At 52.2% G+C, this 19,583-nt stretch overlaps 7 protein-coding genes across 7 annotated transcripts; 2 read left to right on the top strand and 5 right to left on the bottom strand.

Annotated features, from left to right (window-relative positions):
• Positions 1-445: 445 nt before the first annotated feature.
• On the bottom strand, positions 446-1,508 carry BOA1-0 (Oxidoreductase BOA1; the record flags this gene model as incomplete). Its single annotated transcript, XM_032028721.1, has 3 exons — positions 446-1,049; positions 1,112-1,344; positions 1,404-1,508. The coding sequence occupies 3 exons, from the start codon at positions 1,506-1,508 to the stop codon at positions 446-448; spliced, it is 942 nt and encodes a 313-aa protein (XP_031891343.1).
• Positions 1,509-3,266: 1,758 nt separating this feature from the next.
• Positions 3,267-4,115, top strand: CGGC5_v011179 (uncharacterized protein; the record flags this gene model as incomplete). The annotated part of the gene is made up of 1 exon (XM_032028722.1): positions 3,267-4,115. One exon carries the CDS (start codon positions 3,267-3,269, stop codon positions 4,113-4,115), a length of 849 nt encoding a protein of 282 aa, XP_031891344.1.
• Positions 4,116-4,517: 402 nt separating this feature from the next.
• CGGC5_v011178 (uncharacterized protein) lies at positions 4,518-5,399 on the bottom strand (the record flags this gene model as incomplete). Its single annotated transcript, XM_032028723.1, has 1 exon — positions 4,518-5,399. The coding sequence occupies one exon, from the start codon at positions 5,397-5,399 to the stop codon at positions 4,518-4,520; it is 882 nt and encodes a 293-aa protein (XP_031891345.1).
• A 302-nt stretch (positions 5,400-5,701) lies between these two features.
• On the bottom strand, positions 5,702-9,047 carry lacB-0 (putative beta-galactosidase B; the record flags this gene model as incomplete). Its single annotated transcript, XM_032028724.1, has 6 exons — positions 5,702-6,684; positions 6,736-7,731; positions 7,783-8,633; positions 8,686-8,753; positions 8,807-8,861; positions 8,917-9,047. The coding sequence occupies 6 exons, from the start codon at positions 9,045-9,047 to the stop codon at positions 5,702-5,704; spliced, it is 3,084 nt and encodes a 1,027-aa protein (XP_031891346.1).
• Positions 9,048-10,754: 1,707 nt separating this feature from the next.
• Positions 10,755-12,316, bottom strand: CGGC5_v011176 (uncharacterized protein; the record flags this gene model as incomplete). The annotated part of the gene is made up of 6 exons (XM_032028726.2): positions 10,755-10,862; positions 10,947-11,134; positions 11,276-11,373; positions 11,688-11,741; positions 11,797-12,219; positions 12,270-12,316. 6 exons carry the CDS (start codon positions 12,314-12,316, stop codon positions 10,755-10,757), a joined length of 918 nt encoding a protein of 305 aa, XP_031891348.2.
• Positions 12,317-13,620: 1,304 nt separating this feature from the next.
• Positions 13,621-14,354, bottom strand: CGGC5_v011175 (uncharacterized protein; the record flags this gene model as incomplete). Its single annotated transcript, XM_032028727.1, has 4 exons — positions 13,621-13,753; positions 13,810-13,918; positions 13,974-14,022; positions 14,079-14,354. The coding sequence occupies 4 exons, from the start codon at positions 14,352-14,354 to the stop codon at positions 13,621-13,623; spliced, it is 567 nt and encodes a 188-aa protein (XP_031891338.1).
• Positions 14,355-17,688: 3,334 nt separating this feature from the next.
• On the top strand, positions 17,689-19,310 carry Esyt2 (Extended synaptotagmin-2; the record flags this gene model as incomplete). Its single annotated transcript, XM_032028729.1, has 4 exons — positions 17,689-17,752; positions 17,817-18,091; positions 18,145-18,216; positions 18,270-19,310. 4 exons carry the CDS (start codon positions 17,689-17,691, stop codon positions 19,308-19,310), a joined length of 1,452 nt encoding a protein of 483 aa, XP_031891340.1.
• Positions 19,311-19,583: the final 273 nt, after the last annotated feature.

Below are 19,583 nucleotides of genomic sequence, written 5' to 3'. Positions count from 1 at the left end.
GCCCCCCTCTTCCCTACTTAAGTTGCATTTGTCTATTCGTTAGTCATCAATCCAGCATGGCCTGCTGGCGAAATGGCATCGCGTCAGATTTCGGCTTTCTAGTCATACTCTGAAGATTCTAGGTTCGATCCCTGGGTAGGTCGGCATTTCCTTTTGCCTTTTTGGCGTACTTCTATGCGTGGCTGTGAACAGCGTCAGTAAAGCATTTGGAGGATTCGGCTTTTAACTCTTGAAGAATACGGGCATGGATCTTGTTGGGGTGTTCCAGGATGGCCATCTGGTCCGTTCCAGCGTCATTAGGTTAGGCATAGACAGTGGTTCAGTGCAGCAGCCCGCTGTTATTTGCCCCTAAACAGCCCCCCGCCGGAGACAGTGGTCACTTACGGCACCATTGGCCGGAACCGTCTTCGCAGATATCTTCTCATCCTCTATTTAACAAGCACTCTCATGGCTTCCAGTACTTCTCCAGCATCTCCCGCGCCGTCAGCGGCTTGATCTCGGGGAACATCTCATTCAGACTGCCCTCCCTCTCAACCTTGCCCAGCCCGGTCGCCATCCACAGCTCGAAAATAGCGAGGAACCACTGCAGCTGCTCCTTGGGGAACTTGTCGTACGAGGCCTTGTGCCCAGGCAGCTCCGAGATCTGCGACGCCCTTACCTTCTCCACATCATCATACACGACGTCGAACTTGACGCCCTTGACCTCCTCGGCCATCTTGACAAAGTCGTTGAAGGTGAGCTCGTCGCCGACGATGCGCAGCTCGTGGTCCGCCGGCCAGCGCTCGAGGTCCAGCGCCGCGACGACGAAGCGCGCCACGTCGAAGGTGTAGGTGAAGGTCACGGGGGTGTTGCCGTCGCCCGGGATCGCGGCCGCGTTGTGGTGCATGTCGAGGACGATGACGCTGTGCGGGTGGTGGGATTTGAGGGCGGCCGGGGCGAAGTATTCGAGGAACGTGCCGTTGAGGACGACGGCCCACTCGAGGGATGTCGAGGACAGCGCGGTGAGGGAGGTGAAGTAGTGTTCGAGGGGAGGGAGCATCTTGACGCCGCTGTTGTCAGGGCGTTGGTCAGCTGAGGTATTCAGAAACTAGGACGATGAGGTTGGGCCTACTCTTCGGGGTAGCGCATGGCGAAGGAGCTGGGGATGAAGCGCTTCGTGACCGAGGACTCGTCGGCGGCTTTGATGAGGTTGAGTTGGGATGTCGCGAGCGAGGTGGCGTTGATGCCAAAGGCGCTGATGACGGTGTGGATGTTGTGTTCTTCGAGGAAGGCCTTGAGATAGTCGACATTGGAGTAGTCGACCTGGTAAGTCGGCGCGAGAGCCTCTTCCTCCGGGCTGGGCGCCTGATGACGTGCAATCAGTATCGAGACAACTTTGGCAAACTTCGTGCGGTAGTCAATACCTTGCGGGTGAGGATGACGGCTTGATGTTTCGTCTGCGAAGCCATCACCTCGATGAGGGTCTTGCCCACGGCGCCGGTACCGCCTGCGATCGCGACGTTAACCATGATGTCAGTTTTCTGCTCGTAGCTTCTGGTCGAACTGAAAATGGCGCATGAGACGATGATGTCTTGATGGAATGCGCCATCATAAGGAAGGTCTCTGGTTTATATTCCTCCATGTCTAAATCTCGAGCTGTAAGTGTGCTGCGACGATCCAGTGGACGCACTGGGCCGCTGAAGGTCCACGCCAGCGGCTTTAGCGGACCTAAGACCGCTCTTATGTAGTTTGCTGACAGCAACCCCATTGATCGCTTGTTTTCACGTTGGAATCGACGCATTTATCCCCATAAGTCGGTTCCCGCGGGCTGCTTGATGCGTTCATCTGGCTGGGTTACCTTGAATCCGAGCGTGATGTGGGTGGACAAAACGGTTTCGCACTCTCGCTGCCTTTTCTGGCACGGTCAGGGCGACGAAGCCTTCCTAGAAGTTCAACTTCCAACCGGGGCATTCAGCAGCTCAGAGATATCTCAGGAAGGGGCCGTTTTTATCGAGGAAGATTGCTGAGCACTTGGAGCTGGCCATGAGACCAAATCGATTTCGCATCTCTGCACCATGTTGAGCATGCATGTTTTGCGATGTTGGCGTCCCATTCCTCCACAAGACGAACTCGCCGAAACCCTGCCTGTTTCGTCCAGCTGGTGGAGAATCGTGACAACATGATCGCTATACTCTAACGGCGACCCCGGCCACCGAAATGGACCTAGAGACGGAGCTGAGGCCGGGGCAGTGGATTTAGATATGCCTTGAAGCCGGCGAAGTTTCTCGGAGAGGTCAGCATCGTACTGGATTCGGGTGGCAGCAATGGCCCGAGTCAAGCAGGGGAAGACGAATGGTTTTTGAGGTTGACGTCAAAGATCTGATCTGGCCAGGCTGGCTTTGTTTGTTTTTGCTGCTAGAGAAGAAGGAAGGAAGTAGCCCGGTGCTTGCCTTGGGTAGGTAGGTAGGTACCTTAGGTACCTTACCTTGGCTGACTGCAGCACTGCTCCGGAGTGTCTCCTTCCCTGCTGGGCAGGTGCCTCCGGAGTGGGGCCGTGTTCCTCCGGAGTGCACCGGAGCTCCCCTCCGGCTTCACAGCCAGCACACGAAAGCCCTCAAACTTCACAGATCGCTACCTGCTTCTTCACCCTTCTTTGAGATGATTGTGAGTCTGAAAGAGAAAGAGCAATCTTTGCCGCAGAGGTTAAAGCCTTACAGCATTTACCCCTTTATTATTTACTTTCCTTGCTCTCTCAATTCTCTTTCTCCTCCAGTGACAGACATTCTTTATTAGATTGATCGGGAACCTATCACCTATCGTCTTATACGCAAGGTTTTTCAATCATCTTTTGAAAATTGCTCTGATGCTCCAAGTTTCCCCTTTCTGGTGATGCCTTTGAGATACTCAAGAACCCAAGCGTAATTCTCCAAGTAGTGTCCTGTCGGTGAAGGTGCACTTGATGTTTGGTCAAAACATTTCATGTGCAGAGATTTCATGCTGAAGAACCAAAACAGCGAGAGCCCCTGGTATTGATGGTGATATCGACAGAAACCCACGCCTCCTGCCTTGAAGAGCACATCCACATCAGCAACCATAGCAACCATAGCAGCACGAGAGCAAGCAGACCCTTTCGGACAGACAACCCTCAACGACTCAGCAGGACAGACACAGAATAAAACCTGGGGATGGGAGGAGCAGAAAGTTGTTCTCTTCCTACTTTCCCCCATACCTCCCAACTTTCACATTTCCTCTCCTCTTCTACATCACCACCAACAACCTCACACAACATGGCGGCGAACAACGTTGGCCACCGCGTCTTCCTCTTCGACGCCCTTCCCGAGTCGATTCGCCGCCAAATATTTAACGAGGCGAATATCGGTCGTCTTGTCGGTGTCGCGCCTCGCCGCGACCTCAATGCCCCTCGTAAGCAGAGCATCCTCACCCGCATTTGCAAGGAGAGCCGTCGGGTCTTCAGCATCCATGCCTTTCGGCTTTACGACTCCATCTTTCCCTTCGTACTGATCGGGTCTGAAGAGGAGCCCGACTGGGTTTACATCAACCCTCACCTAGACGTCCTCTATCTTGGATATGAGACCGTCTCCGGCGAGTGGAACCTGATCGAGCCGCCCAAGTCGCACTCTCTCATCACCGGCCTCAAGCGCGTCTGGCTTCATTACTTCGATGTCCCCCCCGTGGTTGGCTACACCTCTTTCGAGTTCGACCCTACCATGCCTGCCGTCGAGATCGACGTGACCCGCCTCATCTACAAGAACCTCGAGCGCGTCACCATCACCAGTGAGAGTGTCGCTCCCTCCATCGTCGAGGAGCTTAACGGCTACACCGACTTCAAGTTCATCTACCACGTCGAGACCAACACCGTTCTCGTCTCCCAGGGCGCCATCCCTGAGGATGCCATCATCGATGAGCGAACTCAACGTCACCTGTCCGGCGATGATGTCTTCAAGGTCGAGGTCCTCTTCGACCGCAAGCCCGATCTCGTCCACGAGACCACTGAGTGGCAGACAATCAACAACGGCGACACTCATGCTGCCGCCTTCGACAAGGCCTCCGAGCCGGTTCAGTTCGTCTGGACATTCTCTGCGGAGTACCTTCTGAAGCGTCTCGTCCGCAACTAGATCTAGTCTTCTTAAAGGTATGCTACCCAGGGCAACAGCACACTGATGAAACATTCTAACAAATTCTACAGACTTGCTCGGCACACTCTTGCTCGCACACATGATGTACATCTTGGGAAGGCAGGGTTTTGTCTTGGGAGGCGATTGGACAGGCGGATTTGGTACACTCAAGATTGGAAGGAACGGTACAGGATGATTCTTCCGACGCCCACAGGAGGCCTATGATTTGGTAGCTCAATACACTAAGTGCTATCTGAATGTTTTCCCTGCTTGATATCCACCTCGAAGGCAATGGACGTTGCCCTTTTGACCAGGCGAGGACCGACAAGTGATGTTGCAACCGGCGGCCAAGTTTGTGAAGCGTCGGTAACCGTCGAGGGCTGCTCAACTGCTTTCATATGATCACGCCAGGTGACTTAGTCGACAATCGATGTAATGAACAATGAACTCCCAAACCGCGTTCAAGTCGTGATAGCGCCCAATCACATTAATCCGATGCCATCCCTCGCCACCTCCACCGAAGCCTCCGTCTCGAACGATGTCGACGCGGACAACTGACAAAAGCGCAGGATCTTGTGGTGTTCTGTAGACGCGCAGGCCCTCTTCGTAGTCCTCCTGCCTGATCCGCTGCACGTAGACTTCGCCAGAGCGTACGCAGTACCGAAACGTCAGCCCTCGGTTCCAGCCAGGGTAATTCTGAGGAAAGAAGATGCGGCTGTAGCTGCTCGTGATCCAGATGGTGTCCAGGTTCGGGTAAATCAGATCCGCAACACGAAGATGGCATTCGTGAACCAGACCCGCGGGCCCTGTGTGCAGTGTGCAAGCTATTTGCGTCCAGGCCCCGACGCCCCTGTTGATTGAGAACACTTTCAGATCGCGCTGCTGTAGACGGACCTCGCGTATCATCTTGGCGTGCGGCTCGCTCAGTCTCGGAGGGCACACCGGCGCGTAACCTGTTAAACCTGGGACACCGTAGTCGCCAAGCAAGAGGCTGTCGATGCGTGGGTTCAGATAGGCGCAGGCGGGAGCGTGCTCGGGAACCAAGTTGGAAGTATCGTGAATGGGCTCGTACACTCGGAGGAAGGCTGCTCTGCTCTCGCGGTTGACTGCTGATGCGGCGGGATTCTTGCGCTGGTATAGGTTGGGGTCGGCGGCAGGAAGGCATGTTACCATATTACCTGCCTCATCGAGGGCGTAGAGCCAGATCATCTGGCGCAGCTCGGCTGGAAGTCTGTTGAAGTGCTCGAACTTGGGTTCCGTCGTGGCCAGCATTTCGGAAGCCATGTTGACGACTGACGCCGAGGCAGTGAGCCATCAAATCGGGAAGATAAAGGTCATTTGATGACGAAATGCTTGAATGTTGATCCCAACCGTTGTACGAACGTCGGGGCAAAAAAAAAGGAATTGTGGTGATCTCAGATGCGAAAACAAGCAAAATTTGAACTCCCACTTTTTAGACATTCACCTTGACGGCCCCGACGATACAACCACGTGGGGAACTGCGACTTTTCATCCAATTTGAATATTTCTACATACGCAAAGACGAAAAAATTTCACACTCGTGAATCTTGCACCTCCAGGCGTCCCTAAGCATACTGGAGACGGCTCTCATCCCAGCCAGGCCGCAGCGCCTCGCTATCGAAGCTCATATCGAAGCTTGAAGTGTGCACGTAATCCGCCTGCCATTCAATCTTCAACTCGGCGCCCTGAGACGACTGACTCCAGATAGTGACTGCGATGGTGTTGTCGCCGTTGTAGTTGAGGATGCCGGTCGGCACAGGGTAGTGAATCTGGTTGCCGATGTACGGGTTGAACCGGCCGTACTGGTAGCCATTGACGAACAGCAGCGCACGGAGCTGGTTGCTGTATCCCTCTTGTGTCGGCGCAAATGTATCATTAGACGAAGCGGTAAGGCGGAAGGAGATGGAAACGTCAAGGCCGGCAGGAACGTCCAGGGGAACGACGGTTCGGAAGATCTTGATACCGGCATCGGGCACGGAGAGTGTCTCGTTGGAAGAGCTGAGGGTTTCCCAGTCCTCGTCGGGGAAGCCGGGAAGGGCTGCACCAATGCGCTCGGCGTAGAGACCACCCTCGTTGATCGGGCCACGGACAGTATCGATGAGGTCGTTGCGGCCTGCTGTTCCAGCAATCTTCCATTCGGAAAACTTGTACGTAGAGGCGTCGGGGCCGAGGAGAGTTGCGTTGGTGATACCACGGGGGGCAAGGGCAGCCTCGCGAAGGTCGTGACCGGAGTTGTCCATAACGACGACAAGAATGTTGTCGCCCTCCTTTGCCAAAGTGGCGTTCTCAAAAGAGAACTCGCTGGCATCAGCACCGAGGTAGGAAAGACCCAGGTAGGAGCCGATGTACTCCGAGTTCAGCCAGACGGAGTAGCCGAAGGCGAGTCCTCCGGTGAGGTTCAGGAACACGCCGGTAGGAGGGTTTTCGCTGGTTGGGAAGGTAGCGCGGTAGATGTGGTTTCCGACGTGAATTTCATACTCGTCGACGTAGAGCACGGGGTTGTTCGAGGCAGGCTTGACCGTATTGGAAGTGTTGGTCTTATCGGCAACTGTAACGTATCAGCACTTGGAAGAGTGATCAGAAGTAAGGTATTACGTACCAACCCACGAGTCAGAAGTGGGCGTATAGTCAGTAGCGATCTCAGGCAAGCTATCGTGGACCTTCCACGGTCCAAGAGCTGGAAGACTGAATTCGGCAGGGCCCTCGATCTTCACGGTGAAGACATTGCCCTCCCTCGAAGCAATCTCGAGCTTCTTGCCGTTCCAAGTAATACCGCAGATGGACTCAGAAGCAAAAACAGTGACAGTGGTCTCCTTGTCAGCGTCTCCATAAAGAGCCAAGCTGCGACCCGTCTCGTTGAAGGAAGCCGAACGAACAAGATAAGGTCCTTGAACAAAGACGGTCTTTTTGGCAGGGGCCAAGACGTCATTGTCGAGAGTCGGGACCCAGAAAAGGTAAGCTGTAGTGCGGTCCAGCAAAACAGCACGAGAGCCATCTCCAAGATCGACGATGGTGATACCCTTCTTCTGGGTGTATGCAACGGTGACGTTGCTCTCTCCTGCGAAGGTCTGGAAATCGCCGACGTTTCCATCTCCAACAAGCTCAGCAGAAGTGGTACCGCTGACCACGAACTCGCCGGCCTCACCCTCGGGAAGCCAAAGAGCAATGACCTCCTTGCCGTCGACGATGATGTAGCTGAGAACCTCGGCAGTGGAGTAAAGCAGCTTCTTCTCGCCAAAGGTAAAATCGGTGACAATGACCTTGGCCGAATGTCCGTTGATTGCGATGGAGTTTCCGTGTTGAGGAATAGTGAGGGCACCCTCTGACGTGTTGACCGAGAGTTTGAATGCCTCATTGGTGTTGGAAGGGGAATATGCGTGGCGCGCGACGTAGAAGGCGGCGTCATTGTCTACGTTTCGCAGCTCGGCGACGGTGATGGCTGCGTTACTCGAGTATGATGTGCTATTTCCGACTCTCTCCGTCTTTGTCAGGTCCTTCGCCGCTCTCGTGAAAAGGGTCAAAAGCTTGGTTTCGTAGAACTTGCTTCCGATAATTCTGTTCTCGGATACCGGGGAGGAGTAATCGTAGCTGGAGGCTGGCAGTGTGTCAGTCAATCAATAACAGCTGGGAAGCAGAGTGTGCCTACCGACGACAGGACAAGCAAGCCAACCCCAGTTGGTACCGCCGAACATCATGTACAGGGAGATTGCAGTGACTCTCTGGTAGATGAGATCGCGGTAGAAGATATTGGCAAAGTCAACACCGATGTCGCCTGGGCAGCCGCCCTCCGGTCCACCCCATGGGTTGTAAGAGCCTCCCTGGAACTCTGGCAAGAAGTTTGGCTGGGACGGGGACTGAACCGTGAAGTAGTCGTAGTAGTTCTGGGTCAAGTACGGGATGTACTGTCCATTTGTACCGGTGCACTCGCTCAAGTTGCAGCTCCAGCAAGACGGATAGCTGTCCACGCCCACAACGTCGACATTTCCAGTCGCGTTGGAGAAGTCCTTGGACCAAGAGTATCCTCGCATGTTGGGAGCATTGTGCGACAAAGGCACATCGATGCCGTTTTCCCGTGCGCTATCTTGGAGTAGCTGCATGTAGTTCGCAATGGGCGGGTTGAGGACGCGGTTGGGGATATCCTTCCACTGTCCATTGAGCTCGTTCTCAATTTGGAACATGATGACATTTCCGCCATTGGTGATCAAGTGCGGCTTGATGATCTTGGAGATCTCGGCCCAGAAAGGAGTCCATGCCTCGGTGTACCTCGAGTCGTCGTTTCTCAGAGAACCGTACTCGCCGGTTGTGGCCCAGAGAGGGAATCCTCCGGCGTTGGTCTCGGCGTTGACGTAGGGGCCAGGGCGAATAATCAGGTAGATGCCGACCTCCTTAGCGACGGTCATGATGGATGTGAAGTTGTGGGCGCCGGTCTCGAAGTCCAAGACCCCAGGGGACGGGTTATGGTAGCCCCAGTGGTTGTAGATGGAGAAGGCATTGAAGCTGTCGCCAATTGTTAGTGTGGGTTGGGTGTGTCAGTCCAGTACGCTCTTACCCTGCCGCCTTGATCTTCTCAAGAAGGTCTCTCCAAAGTTCCGGCACCGGGATACGCCAGTAGTGGAACTGGAAGCCGTCAGTATCATCATCATGAGGAACTGCGATGGAGGAGGCCGTACTTCACCTGAGAAGACAAAGAGTCTCTCGCCATTGACGATGTAGCTGTGGTGATCCCTGCATGTCCCTGCATCAGTACCTGTTTCGATGAAACATCTTCGGCAAGTCTCACCATTGGACGACTTCATTGAGGCCATTGTCGTGGATCGGCCAGTCAACGTCTTCCTGAGCCAAAGCACGGCCAGACCCGCAAAGCGAGGCCGCGAGCCACAAAAGGCCACCGGCTTTCAATCCGAATCTCATCGTGATAACCGAATCGGATGCAACGCAACAGACCAATTGGCAATACCACTCAAAAGCCGTCTCAAGCTTATTCTAGATTTGACAGCGTCTCTCTTCTTTTTAAACGTCGCAAAGTAACCCCTGTGCGCCCTCGAGAACCCATGTTCGTCCGGTGTGTAGCCCTGGAATCAGCGTAGCATCCGGACAAACGCGCTCGGTGTTGATGGCACCGACAAATGCGGGGAATCATGAGGGGAGAGCCGGGGTTGTTGTCAAGGTGAACCTGACGATCCCCAATTCATCCCCGCCCCCGCGATTTCGGCTAACCGCGTCAATCATCGAGACAACTGAATTTTGATGCCATCAAACCGCAGAAGCGTTGACCTCATTTCCCAAGAGCTAAGGGCTTAGTGGTCCCTCTTGAGCGACCATTTCACCGACAAACTAGCTCGTCCCGCACGACATGATTTTGCGGACCCAAGAAATCGAGGTGTTTACCCTTTCTGTTTTCTCCACAGACTTGGGCGCGTAGGCCGTTGCCACGAGCTCCACCTTGGCAGCTTAGATGGCTTCTAGGTTGGTGTTGGGCCGTCGCAATATCATGAGCCGATGCCACTTTTTATGTCAATTCGGGACAAACCGAGGCACCGATCGCGCAAAATAAGGTAGGATGCTGGACGAAAATCAAATCAGCACCAAGAGCTCAGTAACATCGCTGTGAGGTCATAGAACGCAGCCCGCGGAAGCACGGCCCGAGGCAGTATGTCGGTGAATTAATGGATTGGGACCTTGTTTGCTTGCCCTGCATGTGCATTTCTGTTCCACTCCGTTGGGCGCTCCAACGGTTCACGCCAGAACCCACAATCTCCGAAAAGAGCTGCAGCCGATCGCGCCATCGCATGAGTGAGGATCACTTCGTCAGAGGAAAGTGCGGTACGCGAGAGGGCAAATTGCCGTTTGCAACACCTTCCCGCTGATTTCCCAATCGACCCGTATTTTCCAACTCCAGTCCCGGTCCGGTCTACCAAGTCAACTGCATCTCCATCACGGAAGCCGGCCGTTCAACCTCCCACCAACCTGCACTAAGTCTGTCCTTCGCCGATTTTCTAGAGTAATTTCGTTTGCTCGTGAGTTAGCATCAGGTCCATGACACAAGAGAGTTGGCGAATGGCTTACCACCCCCGAAGGAATGGTCCCGGTTCCCTGCCGCGCCGCGGGCCTGGTAGCACTGGAGTACCGACTTCTGTCACCCTTTACCACCCTCCCGGGCAGGAACAGTCGATCGCTCTTCGCGAAGCCATTTCGGAGCGCAGCAAGAAGGCCCCATGGCGTGTACCAGCCGTCAGCGTTACCACTCGTGAAGAGCAGGGCAGGAAGACCAAGACAACCTCGAGTTTTCATTCCATCATATTTGCCTTGCCGCAGACATGAAAATACTGATGATGCTCTCATCTGTCCCGCCCTTACCACAAATGTGGCGCGATTGAGACAGAGTGTTTAGCTCTTCTCGCTCGCCGGACCGCAGCATGAAAGTTCACAGGGCGTGTATCATCCGTCAACATTGCCACTCTCGAAGAGCAGGGCCTTTTCATGATAGTGCCATCACCAATTACAAGTACATCTCCAAGCCATGCTAACGAGACAAGTCGTCCGCTTGCCCAAGGCCAATTGGCGAAGGATCTCGCAGATCTTGCTCGCAACATCTCCGGTCCACTTTGCAGAGTTCCATCAGGGTGACTCCGGGCGGTATCGCAGAGTTGGTAGGAAGTGACTTCGGTCGACTTCGCAGAGCGTTCCTGACGACTCCGGTCTGTGTCGCAAAGTGCTCGAAAAAGGCTGGATGTGTGGTCAGCAATGTACCGCCGGGGACACAAAACATTGATGGAATTCTCTGCAGCGACATGTTTCAAATCCACTTACCCTGTCATGACGAATATCGATAGCAGATAAGCCAACAATGGTTGGAAACCCATTGGGTGGTGATGTTGAAGAGAGAGGGTGCCTGTGATGCTGGCGGATGAAGGTTGGACGACAGAAACTGGGCGGTAAAAATATTTTAAGCGGGGTGACTATTTTCTCCGAGAAGAAACTGGGAGAAGACGCGGCGCCTGCCTTGATCAGATAAGGCAGATGAGGTAAGGTAGGTACGCCGGGAGGCAGGCACGGGTTGGTGCAGCTCCTTCCCTAGGTAAGGCAACGTAGGATCGATCTCTCACCGCCCACACAAGTGTCCTTCTCATCACACCTACCTTTAGTTGTACCTTGATAAAGAGCTGGGATTCGTGAGTCTGTCGAGTTCGCGGAGCTCAGACTCGGGGCCGTCTTTAGTTCAGCAGCAGGTCGCGAACTAGGGATCTTGTGCAAAGCACGCAACGACTTTCAAAGGCTCGATTCCCTGAGATCGAATTCAGCCTTTTTACATTGTTATTCATTTTATACTTTTGCCATGTTATTCTCCGGTGATACTTTGCCTTCCTCCATTTCCTGAATTCTCACGTCAGATGGTCACAGCTAGATCGGACAGGTTGTGACGATGCGTAACTACCGTCGCTCACGTGGCCCTTTATTTGAGAAGATGCTTGGCATTTGAAGACTACACAATGTGCCAAAGGCATCGTTTTCACATGTGGCTCATGATGACGCATTGGCTACACCCGTTACCTGCGCCAAATCCGAACCACACAGTCTCGCAAGCCACACCAAGCCATCATGAAACTTATCGTTTCTTTTTCATTAGTTTGTCTAGCAAACCGGAGTAGCCACAGCGTACACAGTTCTGCACCCAATTCTGTTGCACACATCAGGCTGCTCACATCCAAAATCGACAGTCGTCGTAGCAAGAGCGCTCGAGCAACCACATGATCTGGTGACGGTGGAAGTCGTCGTACACTGCGCTACGAAGCAGCTCTTGCAAATCGTGCCCGTCGAAGTGATCTTGGGGCAGTTGACTAAGGAGCACGGCACTGTGGTCGTCTGAGTGGTCGTTTGAGTTGTTGTCGCAGTCTTCGTGGCCACTACGGTGGTTGTCTCGCGGTAGGTAATGGGAGCAGTTACGGTCGCAGTCGAAGTAGTGGCGGTTGTCATTATTGAGGTAGTGAGACTGACAGAGATTTGAGTGATTGTCTTTGTGACTGTGGTCGTTCTCGTTCGGTCAATCGTGGAGGGAGTCAGCGTAATCTGGCCAAAAACGCCCCTAGCCCACATCAGTAACACGTATTGCGATAGTTGGATTAAGGGAAAGACCAAGCTAAAAGGCTGAAGAAGAGGATCACGACTGAAATGTTCTGCATTGTGAAATATGTGGTTGAACCCTTTGTGGGGCCTTACGGTGGAAGTGCAGTTTACCAGGTATTAGAGGTCGAAGTCGAGCACCTAATTTATATTTGTGCCAAGCTTCCCTGCGCTCGTACAAAGGAAGCATCGTCCAATACTTACCTGTGCCAACGCTTTGTAGAACTGGATTTGTAGGACATATCCGGCCCAGTCTCTCCGTAGACGCATTCGATCTGGTGCGGGGTTTACACGTCAATATACCTCTTTACCCGGAACCAGAGAAGTCACAAATGACACGCAGCTTGAATTTAGGTGAAATTGAGCTGCAAGACTCCTCTTTGAGCTGGGAAGCGGATGCTGCAATATGATATGCGGAGTAGGAGAGCTTACATTTGATCCAACTGTGTCTGGACTGCGAATTAATTTATCCTCGCATATCGGCTGAATTCTGAAGGCTGGTTTGACATGTGCCTATATCAGATAATGGCTCGAAAGAAGCCAAGTCCGCTTGATTCGTCTTCCCAATCGATACGCTCCGATACGGTGAAAAGAAGCAGTATTGCATTCTCTCGGAAGTAGAATGTTGCTTAAAGTTTGTTCTGTGAGCCTGGATTCTCCCTGGTTGTGGATTATATGTGCCTCGTCAAATCATTGCACATCAGAATGAGTTGGAGAAGGCCATTAATATGACTGTGAGTAAGTTTCTTGCCCAAATTTGAAGCATGAAGCTAACATTTCCTAGTTACATGCTTCAGAGGCCTCTGTTGCACGCCGAATCGATCTATCGGCGTCGCTTTGGTCTTCTCGATGCTTTATCACAAACGGTTCATCAAATGATAGATGAGCTATCGTGAGTTTTCCGGTGCATTTACGACTACATGATGCATTTAGACCTTCACATCGCACATACTATCCGGACGAAATATACCATGTATGACACGCAGTTGCTGTAGGTTCAAATATCAAATAATAATTACCTCTTTGTAAGGTATCTGGGCTACATGAACATGAAGACGAGCCATGAACGACGGTGAATTCGCCAAGGCTATGCTCATATTTAGGTCCGTCTGAGTTCATGATGATGCGCTAGTTCTGAAGTATGTTCACTTGCAATCCAAGTCCACTTGACAACAAGTATGCGGGGTCTGGGTTTGGTCGAATTAACACAATTTAGACATGACAATGATGATTCGCCCAATGGCGGTGCCCCAGTATATTGTTTGCTATCTGAGTGCTCAACTATCCCTAAACATCTCCGACGTCCCCCTTCGGCTTACTGTAAGACCGGAGCTCTCGTCTATTCATGTACGAGGCTACTGATTTAGCACCTCCAGGAGGTGATCTCGTTGTCGTACTCAACAGTGCGAGGGTCATCAGGCAGAGCAACGGCCAGGTTGTAGTTGTAGGAAGAAGTGAGACCGCGGTCGTCGCCCTTGTTGTCGCAGCCCTTGAACCTGTTGACATTCTTGTTAGCATCCAATGATACGGTAGATGAAAGCAGCCGACGTACTTGTAAAACTGGCACTTTCCACCAGTGTTGGTAGACAAGGAGGTAACCTTGTCGTTGAAGCGGTCGCTAACCTCAGTGGAGTTGGGGCCGTTGAAGTCAAAGAAAGAGACTGCGAATCAATCATCAGCATATGTCACCTCGCCGGGGATCGCGCCATCACTTACCACAAGAACCAGGGGGGGCACCAAAGACGAGGCAGTCACCACGGAAGCCCTGAACTTTAATAAGCAATCATCCAAAGACACGAATCAAGATTCTAATGGACTCACAGCGTCAGCGCACTGAAGCAAGAAGACAACGTCGGGGTTGGTCTCGTTACGGTTTGGGTCAGGCTCGGCCTCCTGGCGCGAGTTCAAGACGTTGGGGGCGACCTTGACCTCGGTGTTCTTGAAGGCGTCGAAAGCGGCGGAGTTCATGACGGAACCGGCCAACTTGAGGTCGGCCCCGGTGGTACGCTGCTCAATGGGCTGGGGCTGCTTGACAGCAGCGGACATGACGCCGGTGGCGGCAGCAGCCGCAAGGACAATGGTGCTGAAGCTCTTCATCTTGAGATGGTTTATTGAAACGAATGTCTGTGTTCGGATTGAATCAAAAGAGTGACTGGGAGAGCGGTGACAAACAGCTTCTGGGACTCCTATCAACACGAGTAATACGGCGGACTGGCAGCCTTATTTATCTTCGCGAGTTCTGAACCGAAAGTTCCGCGGACAGAACTGACTTTCGATCCAATATCTGCAAGCAGCCCCATCCCGGCCTCGCGAAGACCGATCGCCCTCATAATCGTGATATTGTTTGTGGAGTTATACGACTCTATGCTATCCCGAGTGATTGGTGCCGAGAGAAAGGGGGAGACTTTGTGGCCCGAGTGTTCCGGAGTTGACGATTTAGACTTTGGAGGTTTTAATATGTGAACGGGGCTCATCACTTTTGCCAACTCCCACCATCCATGACAAGGTTTTGAGTCGAGAATAAAAATAGTGGAAACCGGCGCATGAGGGATGAACAGTCTGGGGCGACCCGTTCGGGCTGCGGGCAAGTCCTCCTATCCGTCTGCTATTGATTGCCGCCATATGTGTTGGCTCGGCGGGAGCGTTTATCTGATGTCTCATGTTCGTCTGAACTGACTCGAAGATCGGACGGCTCCTTCGCTGCGTATTTTCCGGTAAGGGGGCGGTGATCTTGGGATCCCCATACATGACTCTTGGCTTCCGTGATTAGGAACTTCTTATTCTTCTCGAAGGGGCAAATTTCTTGCGGATCGGCAGTGAAAGGAGAAACTTTCGACATAAGTTCCTCAAGTGACCTTAGGGAAATTTCCTGAGCCAACCTTGAATGCCGACGGATGAAATTGCTGAATGCGAGCGAAACCGAGTGCCTCAAGTATCCTATCTATGGTGCCGTTCTTGCCGACTTTAAGCATCAGTACCAAATCATTTAATGTATCAACACCTGCTCGCAAAGACCGTTTTGCCGAAGCGTTCGCGGTTGCAGCAAACCTTCTCTCTGCAAGGAGTACCTGGATTCAATCCAACATCACTGCAGGACTTGATGCAGACTAGAGTGACTAAATGCAAGTCCCGAAAATAAACTAGCATATCGCCGGGGTAGTCTCTCGGCAACCTATGGGGCAATTGACGAGGCGCAACTCTGCACCTATCAGGCAAAGGCGAAGACTCCGTCGATACTCATGATCTACATTCTAGACCCCTTTATTGATTAATCTATCGTTGCTTTTTCTTCTCCGAAACTAAGTCGACCCATATCGTCGTTTGACCATCGATTCTAGTTGCTCATGCATAGACTGCATCAACCGGCCCGTTCAGTTATCCCGTCCAATCAGCTCAACGTCATACCAAATTCGCGCTGCGACTTTTAGCTTGTGATCCTATCGTTATGGATCTTCGACAATTAGGCTGCTTCGTAGGACGCAAAATTTTGACGAAAACATGATTTTGGTGAACTTATTGGCTTCTCATTTTCCGAACGTTCAGGAATGGTGTTCTCTTCTCCGCAAAGTATTGGGGAAACGAAATTACATGCAAGCACAATTGAGGATTTTAGGTGATTGCGAGATGTTTTGACTTGGTCTGTTGCTGTTGTTGGTGGGCAAGTTAACAATAGTTAACAATTAGTCCTACAAGAACCCCCCCAGGAGCCAGAACTCTGTGTGATAGCTGTCATCCAAAATTGAGCATTGCCGAATGAGAAATCATGTTTGAATACAACTCGAATTTCATTTCTTTGAGCCATCAGTCACCCATCAGCTGACACTCGCCTTGGGTCTATGGACTATATCTCATGATATCAGCCATTGTAAAATAGAGTCTGGTGGCTCCTTGACTCCTTGAAAAATCACTGAACAGGTTCAATTGATAATACTGTCAGTACGTCAGCGAGTACCGTTTCTGAGAAGCATTAGGCTGTGCTCTGTTATTCATGTAATAACTGCTGGAATATTTGACGTGATGATAAGAGAAAACTCTCTTCTTTCATTGCTTGACTGGTTGATATGTGAGCAAGCGACTCAGAGCTCTTAAGTAAAATCGCATTTCAACATGTCCGTCTGTCTTCTAAAGAACTTCTGCCAATCCGCACAACTTATTGCAGATTTTTGAAAGACCAAAGGTGCCCGTTGATGAACATTTGAATATGATCCCTTACTTCGAATCCTGCTAAAAGTTTTCATCTTCCCATCGTACTTTGGACCAAGTAGAAGACACACAGAGTTTTGCTCAACCGCGCGCCCTTATTTCGTTATCATTTTATCACTCGGTCTTCGCCACGTGAGGTTACCACTGGGTCTTGTTTGGTTTTCTTTCCCCGACCCTCCGCGTAATCCTCAAGCCCAATCACGCATATCGGTCTGATCAGCAAGAGAGGGATAAAATAGAAACATTCTCCCACTTTTATAGATTGAAGGTGAGAAAATGGAGGTTGATAGGTTGAAAGTGGCCCTAGATGTGCAGATATCTGTGGAGAAAGTCCTCACGCAGGCGGGGTTGGGTCGAGGTGCCCGCATCTGCTATCTGACGCGGGGTTGTTATCGAAACGCGTCGTTTCCCCCCAACATGCTCGAGTGATCACACTTGTACTTGTCTGACATTGCGACTTTTCCAAACAAATGTTGTATCGACGGTAAGTGAGACATGCTCTCGGGGCTTTGCCTCTTTTCTTTTGTGTTTCTACAACATCCCCTCATACGACAGCGGCGCAAAGGCGGTGCAATTTGTTGCAGAATGGTAAGACAACTTGTCATCGTTCTTGGCATGCAAACAGGTCCCGTCCCCTTGTTGTCGATGGAATATGTGAGGGTCAACAAGCGGTGTGTCAGCCAGCTGAAACTACAACAATCTACGTGGTAGGGGCTAAGTGGCCACCTGCGGGCCGCAGTTAACCGAAACTGGTCAAACTGGTGCTGCAATTTAGGCTACGTAGGTTCGTGTATCGCCGCCCAAAAAACTTGTTTAGCAGCGAATCCGCACCGCGTCGCGCCCCTGCTTGGCGTACACACGCCTATTGGAAGTTTGAACTCCAAATGTTTATACCGCCTCCCAAACACTCAGGGCCCCAATGGGAGAGGGATTTCGCCGCGCAGAAGAGGCACAAGGGGGGTCATGTTTTGCCAAGTGACGTCAATTCGCTCCCTCTGCCAAGGAATGACGACCGTCCCCGCGGGCTACTTGGCATCAAAAACATGCTGATGTCTTCGTGTTTTCCAAGGTTGGACTCCATGATCGGTTCTTCTTGCCTCCTCTTCAAAAGTCGGGGTGCCCCACATTCTTATTTCCAACGTCGTATTTCACTCTTCTTCATTGAGGCTCCAGTACTACATTCTCGACCTCATCTTTCAGTAGACACATTTTCATACACCATTTCATCATGGCGACAATGGCGACACCACTTGTTGAGAGACTGAAGGCGTCGGGGGGCGCCGAATCGGCCGGTAAGATACTCATCTGCTCAACTGGCTAATGTTGGAACGATGAACTCTGGCTAACTTCATCCAGGATTCCTAAATGATATTGTGGACCAAATGTGGCCGCATATCAACATCGCCGCCGGCCGAATGACAAAGGAGATTGTTGAGCCAATGCTCGCCTCAATGTTGCCTGGTCCTCTGTCAACCCTGCGTTTCGTCAAGATTGATCTGGGAAATGTGCCAATGAGATTCTCTCAAGTGGATGTGCACAAGACCGACAATGAGGGCATTAAGCTTGACATGGACCTCGACTGGGATGGACAGTGTGATATTGATCTGGAGGGCAAGATGGTGCCCAAGTTGGTAAGATGCTCGACAAACTTACGATGAAGATTTGCATGACTAAATTTCGACAGGGCATTGAGAAGGTTCACATCCACGGCAGACTTTCCGTGCTGCTCTCGCCGTTGACCGACATTATTCCTCTGGTAATACATTTTCGTCCATCTGCCGTCAGGAGCATACACTAACATGATTTCAGATTGGTGCGGCTCAAGTTGCCTTCATCAACCCCCCAACCCTGAAGCTCGACTTTGCTCACGCCGCGAACATCGCCGACTGCTTCCTGATCGAGAAGGCCGTCCGCAAGGTCATCCTCAACATCATCGCCTCCATGGCCGTCCTCCCCAACCGCTACCTGGTGAAGCTCGACGGCAACCTGGACTGGTTCAAGGCATACCAGCCCCACCTCGGCGTGCTGCGCCTGACCGTCGACAAGGCGACCGAGATCAACGGACCCAAGAAGAGCGGCGCCAAGAGGCTGCTGGACAAGATCATCAAGGACATCCCCGACTGTTTCTGCCAGGTGAGCGTCGGCGCCGAGGAGATGTGGCGCACCAAGACTGTGAAGAACGACCACAACCCAGTCTGGAACGAGACGCACGACTTCCTCATCACGGATTTCGAACAGGTCATCGCTATCGACGTTGATGACGATGACCTCGTGGGCGACGATGATATTGGCCTTGCGTCCACCACGGTCAAGGATATTCTGCTGGAAGGCGGTACTCACGAGCTGGAGCTGATCCACAACGGCGAACCAACCGGCTCGAAGATCGTCCTCCACGCCCAATTCTTCAACTTCGTACCTGAAGTTGATGCACTCAAGGCCGCCGAGAGCCAGGGCGAGGGCCAGATCTGCGGACTCGCGACGGTGCTTATCGCCAGCGCTCTCGGGCTCGAGGGTAACCGCAGCGACTTGAACCCCAGCGTGAAGGTGACGTGGGGCGCGAGCGAGTTCCAGACGCCGATCAAGTCGTACAGCCCCGGCATGGACATCTTCAACCCCAACTTCGACACCGCGTTCAGGATCCCGGTGACGCTGGATATGGTCAACAACGCGTCAAGCTTCAAGCTTGCGCTGATGAACAAGACCGACGAGACGGGAGCCATCGAGATCCCCTTCTCCGACATTCTTGAGGCCCCTGGCATGATCAAGGCGGATGCCTTTGACGTTGGATCGGGTGCGACGGTGAGGGCTAGCATCTCTCTGCGCGGGTTGCAGCACGCCCCGTTGCACTGAGCGGATGAAACCACTTGATTTTGGCCATTCATGTGTATGAATTTACGGAGTATATACGATACAGAATGTATAGGACATAAAATACAGCGGTGTTCAATTGTCTTTGAAAATGACTGTTTCACGATTGCCTTTGTTTTGTTCGTTGTGTCGTGACCTACTTCATTCATGGCACCATGACTCCTGGTCGGCCTGTAATTTCTTAACTGCAATCTCGGAAATACCAATTGGACGCAACCATCTTCCCTTGATACCATGAACGGTTTGAGTGGATGA

The sequence above is a fragment of the Colletotrichum fructicola genome (assembly GCF_000319635.2).
Source record: "Colletotrichum fructicola Nara gc5 chromosome Unknown KSG_Nara_v1_contig06, whole genome shotgun sequence".
Lineage (NCBI taxonomy): Eukaryota > Fungi > Ascomycota > Sordariomycetes > Glomerellales > Glomerellaceae > Colletotrichum > Colletotrichum fructicola.
This window is presented reverse-complemented; position numbering and strand designations above follow the sequence as displayed.